Source organism: Buceros rhinoceros, unplaced genomic scaffold (genome assembly GCF_000710305.1).
Source record: "Buceros rhinoceros silvestris isolate BGI_N320 unplaced genomic scaffold, ASM71030v1 scaffold33723, whole genome shotgun sequence".
NCBI classification, from domain to species: domain Eukaryota; kingdom Metazoa; phylum Chordata; class Aves; order Bucerotiformes; family Bucerotidae; genus Buceros; species Buceros rhinoceros.
Window position 1 is genome coordinate 16,192 of NW_010402640.1, and position 8,019 is coordinate 24,210.

General features: G+C 52.7%; 1 protein-coding gene across 1 annotated transcript in view; it reads left to right on the forward strand.

Moving 5' to 3' along the window:
* The window catches only part of ANAPC1 (anaphase promoting complex subunit 1), a gene marked incomplete at its 3' end in the record, with an annotated part of 25,428 nt that overhangs the window by 16,143 nt on the left and 1,266 nt on the right, over positions 1-8,019 (forward strand). Inside the window, exons 32-45 of the mRNA XM_010132692.1 lie at positions 288-366; positions 967-1,041; positions 1,476-1,552; positions 1,771-1,861; positions 1,978-2,031; positions 2,325-2,518; positions 2,718-2,804; positions 3,310-3,427; positions 4,222-4,299; positions 4,938-5,005; positions 6,603-6,741; positions 6,975-7,061; positions 7,393-7,488; positions 7,787-7,985. Coding sequence (XP_010130994.1) covers positions 288-366; positions 967-1,041; positions 1,476-1,552; positions 1,771-1,861; positions 1,978-2,031; positions 2,325-2,518; positions 2,718-2,804; positions 3,310-3,427; positions 4,222-4,299; positions 4,938-5,005; positions 6,603-6,741; positions 6,975-7,061; positions 7,393-7,488; positions 7,787-7,985 — 1,442 coding nt within the window. The remainder of the gene's footprint in view (positions 1-287; positions 367-966; positions 1,042-1,475; positions 1,553-1,770; positions 1,862-1,977; positions 2,032-2,324; positions 2,519-2,717; positions 2,805-3,309; positions 3,428-4,221; positions 4,300-4,937; positions 5,006-6,602; positions 6,742-6,974; positions 7,062-7,392; positions 7,489-7,786; positions 7,986-8,019) is intronic.

Genomic DNA, 8,019 nt, shown 5'->3' on the forward strand with positions numbered 1-8,019 from the left:
CAGGCGTGTCCCCGGCTGCCCAGGGCAGTGGTGGAGCCCCCATCCCTGGAGGGGTTTCCCAGCCGTGTGACGGTGCTGCTGAGGGACAGGGGGCCGGGGGGACCTGCCAGTGCCAGGGAACAGTTGGTGATCTTAAAGGTCTCTTCCAGCCTAAACCATTTGGTGGTTCTGTGGATTGCTCAGCCATTGCGGTAACCCGTGGTAGCAGTTCGGACTGCCACCATGTCGCTGCTTTGCGCGGCTGGCGCGGTTCCGTGTGGGGTAAGTGCCTCTGCTGCGCTCTGCAGATCCATTGCGGACTGGCTCCAGGCACCCGACACCATGTACCTGCTGGACTTCGTGAAACCAGAGTTCCTGTTGCTGAGGGTAGGGTTTTTCTCCTGTTTCATTTCTCAGTCTGCTTAACGACACAAATGTTTTTATTTATCCAGCCCACATAGCTGTCATCCCGAATCCTTTAGATAACCCACTGCTTGCAGCCAAGCTCATACCTTCCAACAGTTCCTGCTTGTAGAGAGGCAGCTTGCCTGTCGTGCAGCACCAGAGACAGAATTTACTGAGAAATGTTTGAGTGATACATTTTATGTGGAATAGTAAATGTTTAGGTAAATTTTTATAGCTTTTCCCAAATAAATTTCACAGATAAAAAAGAAGTCAGGCCTCAGCACCTGTTATAAACACACTGTGCACTTTCATCTCGGTTTACCAGCTACAGGCCTGGCGAGGGTTTATTCCACGGCTCTTTTTTCTGCAAGCAGAATTTGCATCTCTTAAAAGTGATTTTGTCCTTTCTGCTGGGAAGGCTGAGAGGCAGCGAAGGAGCTGCTCACCCTGCGTTGTCTGCGGTTCAGGATGCAGTTGGTACATTAAAACAACACCATCAACACTTGTGCTGTGGTTTTTTTCTTCCTTATGTTTTGGCTTTCTCACTTTTGGGGGGTTTTTGGTTTTGTTTTTTTTTTTTAGACCTTGGCTCGATGCCTGATTTTGTGGGATGACATCTTGCCCAATTCCAAGTGGGTTAATAGCAACGTGCCTCAGGTAGGTGTTTATTTACATTTAATGTCTTTACATCCCAGTTTTGCCTCTCGCTGGGTTGTTCTGCATGTGGACGATTCCGCAGACACTGAGCTTTCAGCTGAGCACTACGAGTCGCTTCGGTGAGAATCTGTCAGAAATGCAGGACGCTGATGGTCTGCACGGCCTCTGAGGTCCCGTCCTGTCCTGGTTCCTCCCGTATTTGAGCACATACAGTAACATCGTGCTTCTGGCAGAGTCTTGTCGCTCTTTAGAAAGTTTTAAGGGACCAAATCAAGGAGCATTTGGACCCACTTGGGTCAGGAGTACATGGGGAAAAAAATCCCAGCTTAAATGCCTGTGAACCAGCCCTGTTCTGTATCACTTCTGAACCTTTGAGTTTCTGCTCGTTAACCAGTCTCCCCTGGATTAGCTGTTCTCTCTTGTGCCTTTTATAGATCATAAGAGAGAACAGTATATCTCTCCAGGCAACAGAGCTGCCTGCCTCTGAAGACCTGAGTTTAGAAACGCTGGCGTAAGTACCACGTGAAAACGTTCCTCTGTAAAATGCAGCTGAACTCTTGACAAAGACACCAGGGCAGAAAAAAAATCCCTTGATATTTGGGCATTTTCTGCCAAGGATGAGTCTTCCTTTTGGATTTTCCCTTGTTTCAGCTGTAAAGGAGGTTGTGATGTGTACCCAGGTGAGGAAAAGAGGAACGTGTGGTCATTGCCTGTTTGTGGTGTTTATAGGCAGGCGCACGTCTACATCATCGCTGGAGCCTGTTTGTCGCTGGGATTCCGATTTGCTGGTTCAGAAAACCTGGCGGCCTTTAACTGCTTAGTAAGAGGTTTTTATTCTTTCCCTCCGGTTTCTGCAGGGAACGTAATTTTCTATCTATTAGGTAAATTAACATAACTTTTCTATCTGTATTTAATAGGCATCTCTTTTCTTTCCAGTACAAATATGCAACAGATTTCCTGAAGTGTTTGTCCGCACCAACAGCCTCGATAGTAAGTTCTTTCTAGTGTTCTCTCAGTGAGAAGGAGGGTTTGTTGTGGGACGTGCCGAGATAACCCTCACCAGAACTGTACTGGAAACAAAACCATCCCTTTTGCTTTTCGATATGACGGGCTATGTACAGAGTGCGGCGGGGCTGTGAATCACTGTTCAGGGCTTTGCCGCCCTCCACTCCCCCTCTTTCTGTGGTTTCTGAGCGCTGGGGTAGGAAGTGGTGTGTTAGACCGAGCAGAAGCGTGTGTTTGACCCTGGGATTATGCTCATGCCTTCCCTCTCCCACCCGAAGACAGGTCACTACAACCTCGAAACGTGCCTGAGCGTCTTGCTGCTGTCTCTCGCGATGGTGATGGCCGGCTCCGGAAACCTCAAGGTCCTGCAGCTTTGCCGTTTCATGCACAAGAAGACGGGTGGGGAGATGAACTACGGCTTCCACCTGGCTCACCACATGGCTCTGGGGCTTCTCTTTCTGGGAGGAGGAAGGTATCTTGACATTTCCAGAGAGAGCTTCTTATTTCTTTGCCCTCTCCTGCCAAAGCTGGAGCGGCGCACGGTTTACCTGATTTTCTTTTTACTTTATAACCACACGTTTTGCTACTGTCCTTCCCTTCCCTGGGACACCGAACCAGTGTTTGTTCACAGAGAAGCTAGTAGATAATACCGACATTATTGTTTTCTACAGATACTCACTGAGCACTTCAAACTCTTCGATTGCTGCTCTCCTCTGCGCTCTGTACCCTCACTTCCCTGTTCACAGCACGGACAATCGGTAAGGGGTCACTAGGGCCTGTATTTCCTTAAGCCGAACCATCTTCTTACAGAAGAGGTGACCTAGAGGCAAACGATGGAGAATTTTATCGAGGCACTCTGAAGAAATTTTTGTATTTGGAGGTTTTCAGAAAAAAAAAATAAAACAGAAGAGTCAAGTGAAGATGTGGGGTGACGGTAGCAATCTTTGATCAGTGAGGAAATGCCAGCAGGTTTCCTGAGGCTCTGCGCTGGGCTCCTGTGCCTTGACTGGTCCAGTTTGCTCAGCTGGAAAGATTCTCATGCAAGATCTGGCTGTTTCTGACTCTGCATCAGACTTAGTTACAACTCATGGAGCCCTGTTCTGTTAGCTAACCCCCACCTGTGAAGAAACCAGAAACCCTCACTACAGAACTCCCGTGGCTTAAGGGGCAGCTGTGTTTGGTCACCGAGCTGTGTGTGCTTTGGTGTCTGGGGCTCGTCCCCTGCCCGCACTGCCTGGTGCTGAACTCCACCTTCCCACACAGGTACCACCTTCAGGCTTTGCGCCACTTGTATGTGCTGGCGGCAGAGCCGAGGCTCTTGACACCCGTTGACGTGGATTCGAACACTCCGTGTTACGCCCTGATCGAGGTCACGTACAAGGTAACGTGTCTGGTATCCCGAAGACACCCTGTTTCCGCTGTTGTGGCCTGCAGCCTCGGGTTTGTTTTCAGGTTGTGGTGAAGACAAGCCAAATTCTCCACAAACAGTAGAAGGATCATGCTCAGCTCACTCACACCTTACATATCTTCGATGTCACTGTGAGAGCAGAGCTCAGGGCAAGTAAAAGGCACCACGAGGGGTGTAATGACTGACCCAGGATCTTAGCGCTTTCCTTCCTGAAGAGGAAGGGCTTTCAGAGGCGCAGAGGTGGCTGGAACCATCTGTGATTTTAAAAGCCGCCTCCTAATTCTGCTGAAAAGGGCAGCTGAAGTGTTTCTCTGGGGGGGGTCACATTCTGTCCTTCAGGGAAGGGCCCTTTCCGCAGGGTTGGTGTTGTACAGCCTTACCTGTGGCGGGCCATGCTCATGGCAGGGCTGAAGAAAGGGCTGCTGGGTTTTCAGGGGAGAAGAGGTGCAGCGCGGAGCCCTCGGGGCTCTGGCAGAGGGTTCTGCGTGTTCACAACACAGTTCACTCCCCAAACCTTCAGGTCTCAGCTGGAGCGTGCTGACGTGCACCACGTTCTGTGCCGCTCCATCCATGGGAAACACACCTTTAACTGAGGTGCATGTTTCCTGAGGTGAGCGGCGGTGCTCAGTCATGAGTTTACTCAGAAGCCAGGAACAGAAACTGCCTGCCTCCTGCCAACGCAGCTGCTGCAGATGAGATGCACCTTTTCATTCTTTTCACACGAAAATGAGCTTCACTAACACGTGAATACTGGTGGTGTTTTGAAGGGCACGCAGTGGTACGCAGAAGCCACAGAGGAGCTGATGGCACCCACGCTTCTTCCAGAGCTTCACTTACTGAAGCAGGTAAAGGAAGTTTCTGTTTTAATGAGGAATTTAATCACCCTCCTTGTGTCACAGACAGTGCAAGGATCACGGAATCGTTTGGGTTGGAAGAGACCTTTCAACTCCTTGAGTCCCCCTGGTCCCCAGCACTGCCCGGTCCCCCCTGCCCCCTGTCCCTCAGCAGCACCTCCACACGGCTGGGAAACCACTCCAGGGATGGGGACTCCACCACTGCCCTGGGCAGCCTGCGACACGCCTGCACAACCCCAGTAGGACAGAAATGGTTCCCCAGGGACAGCCTCAACCTCCCCAGGAACAACTTAGAGACTTAGAACAGGGGCTTAGTGTCTTTGATTCCCTGCCCAGCCTGGCTAGTGCCGTCCATAGCGGCGGCTCTGAAGACAATTCCATCGTTACGGAGCACACTAAATTGGGCCACGCTCTTCTCATTGATCTTGCTGGTAACACTTCCGAGCAGGGAGTTCCCCGTGCTGGCAAAGCTTCCCTTTGTGGGAGAGTCAGAGCCAGGTGCTCAGTGCTGAGCTTTTCAGGGTGGGTAACGCTCTAAGAGGGCCCAGACAGAACTGGAGGCTGGTGTGGAAAACTCATCGTTCTGTGATTCTGGCGCTCTCTGGTAATGAACATGCTTGTCTTGACAGATCAGAGTGAAGGGACCGCGGTACTGGGAGCTACTAATAGACTTAAGCAAGGGCACAAATCACCTCAAGTGAGTATTCTTTCGAAGGCCTCACCAAGGCCCCTGTAGTAATATTTCTTTTTAAAACCTCCTGAGCCCGTACCGCCCACGGCCGGGAAAGCAGCCTGGTTTTGATCGGTGCGCTGTTGTGCGTTTGACAGCACTTTAGGGTGAAGAAGGAAACTGCGTAGTTGGGTTTCACCTATTGATGTGAATAATTCATGCAAAAACAGGGCAGGGGAAAACCTGATAGTAAAAACCGCAGGTATTGGCAGCGGGATTGAGCAGTACCAGAAACCCTCTTAAACTCATGGTTTTAGTTTGGTTTTGAGTCGGGGTGATGTCACGTTTCCCAGGCTGTTGACACAGTGGTTCGCTGACTGTTACTGCCCTGTGAAACGCTGTTTTTCTCGTGTTACGTGAAGTATACAAAGAGCTCTTGCCGCGTTTTGACTTGCTGGCGGGCAACTGTGAGAAACCTTACGGGAATGCAGCGTCTGTGGGTAAAACCATTCTCCTCGTGGCACTGAGCTGCCGGCGGTGTAAACTGCCGCTGGGTAGAAGCAGCCGGCTTCACCCTCCATCAGCAGCCTGGCCTCTGGAGCTCACTGCAGTGCCACCACCGAGATTAAATGAGGCATCTCTCGGTCCGTGCGAGGGAGCGGGAGCGCGGCTCCCTGCCCATCGGGATCTCCCCACGCGTGAGTCGCTGCGCTGCTGTTACGCCGAGCCGGTGGTTTCAGTGCAGATCATTTTGTTATTTTAAGGGTTGCCCGGTGCCTGCAGTTAATGGCACAACTGATACTCTGCGTCAGGTAAACACGCAGCTGCTTCGCAGTAGCGTGACCGTCAGCCGCTGCACGCTTGTGTTTGTGGGCTCGGGCAGGAGCAGCGGCCCTTTGCTGGGGTTTCGGTTTGGTTTGGGGTGGTGTTTTACATCACTGCAGGCCTGTAGAGCTGTGGGTACCAACTCACATGGTTTTCCTTGGTGCTGGGAGCTCATCCTAGAAGAACCTGCAGTGCCCTCAGGAAGTTACGTTTCTTATGTCGGTAGAATCATCATGGAATCTCAGAGTGGTTTGGGTTCCAAGGCACCTTAAAACTTCCAGCCCAACCCCTGCAGGGAGCAGGGGCATCTGCCCCCAGAGCAGGGGACTCAGAGCCCCAAGGGCCAACCTGACCTGCCATGGGGCCAGCGATGGGGCTGCTCCCACCTCTCGGGGCAGCCTGGGCCGCCCAACCCCTGCAGGGAGCAGGGGCATCTGCCCCCAGAGCAGGGGACTCAGAGCCCCAAGGGCCACCCTGCCCTTCCATGGGGCCAGCGATGGGGCTGCTCCCACCTCTCGGGGCAGCCTGGGCCGGGGTCTCGCCACCCTCCGTGTCAAATTTTTCTTCCATATAAGCAGGGCTCACCCCTTTTTCGGCACCATGGCCCACCATGACATCACTGTTTGCTAGCAGCCTGCCCCGAGGATACCGAGGTCTCTGTGCGTGCAGTGGGGCAGGGTTTAAATAACCAGGACAAAGCCTGAATGGGGGTGTTGTCACACCTGGGCAGTGGGAGTTGGCGTCTCCTCCCCAGCTCTGCCTCACACCCAGGTCAGAAGCTCCGCTGCTGTTGTTTCAGGTCGATTCTTGCGAAGGGCGGTGTGCTGTACGTGAAGCTGCGAGCGGGGCAGCTCTCCTACAAGGAGGACCCGATGGGCTGGCGCAGTCTCCTGGCGCAGACGGTTACTCACCGACACTCTGAGGCTCGGGCATTCAAGGTACGGCTCCCGCACCGGTTTCCTGAGCTTCAGCTGAGAGCAGTGACGTGACTGCACCGTGGTCACAGGCAGACAGAAGCGCTGGGTGTGTTTACCCACGCTGCACGTTGTGTGGGTTACAGTCCACTCCCTCATGGGCCGCGGAGGAAAGGGTCAGGTATCACCTGCTACTACATTCGTGCAGTAAAACCAAAAAGGTTCATTTTATAAGCGTGTTTTATTCTGTTTTTCAGCCAGAAGCAATCTCAGCTTTCACTTCGGATCCTGCTCTGTTTTCATTCGCGGATTATTTCTGCAAACCGACCGTCAGCACGGGCCAGGTACGACGCCTTGGTAGGGGCTGGCGTGGGTGAAAGCGGGGAAGAACCTTGGTTCACTGGAGGAACAGAGTTCAGCCTCACCAGTGGGGAGGACAGGGAATATCCCAAGGGATGTTTTGTAGCTCGAAGGTGTTTGGCCCTGCATTTCTCTGCACAAAATGAGTTTTGACAAGCCCGAGGGAATGGAAAGTGAGCTGTGAGCACCGTTAGCTATCGCGGATTAATGCAGCGCCAGCGCCTGGGTTAACTGAGTGGAAGCATGAGCAACGCTGGGACCTGAAATAACCGGTACCCAGCGTGCGTGCTTTGTTCAGCGTCTGTCTTTCACCAGAAACAGGAACTCCTGGATCTCTTCTCCTCGATCCTTTACGAGTGCGTCACCCGAGAAAACCCAGAGATGCTGCCCACGTACATAGCGATAGATCAGGTGGGTGACCCCTTTGTTTTACCGGTTTTAAAGCTGTGATGAGGTCATGGCATGTGGCTTTTGTCAGAGGCAGACAGGAAGGAGGGGAGACGTGTTAGTGACCTGACCAGGGAGATGGCAGGGGGGTTCGAAGCAAATGGGGAGAGAGTCTGAAGTAGCGGCCGGCAGTCGGTGCTCCGAGGGGCAGCCTGCAGCCAGGCGGGGTTTGAGGATTCATTCACTTCATGGTTCTGGCAGCGACGTTTCTTCCCTGCTCCCGTTCACATCCTCACAGTCGCTTTCGCTTGCCCTCTGCCAGGCTGTGAGGAGGCTGGAGCGACGAGAGATGTCTGAGACGTTTGAGCTGTGGCAGATAAAGCTGGTGTTAGAATTCTTCAGTTCCAGGAGTCACCAGGAGAGGATGAGCAGGAATCCGACCCGAGGGCTCTTCATGAACTCGGAGTTCCTGCCCGTGATGAAGTGCACTATCGACAACGCTTTGGATCAGTGGCTGCAAGGTACAGAGGAGAGAACGCAAACCCTACAGCCGTG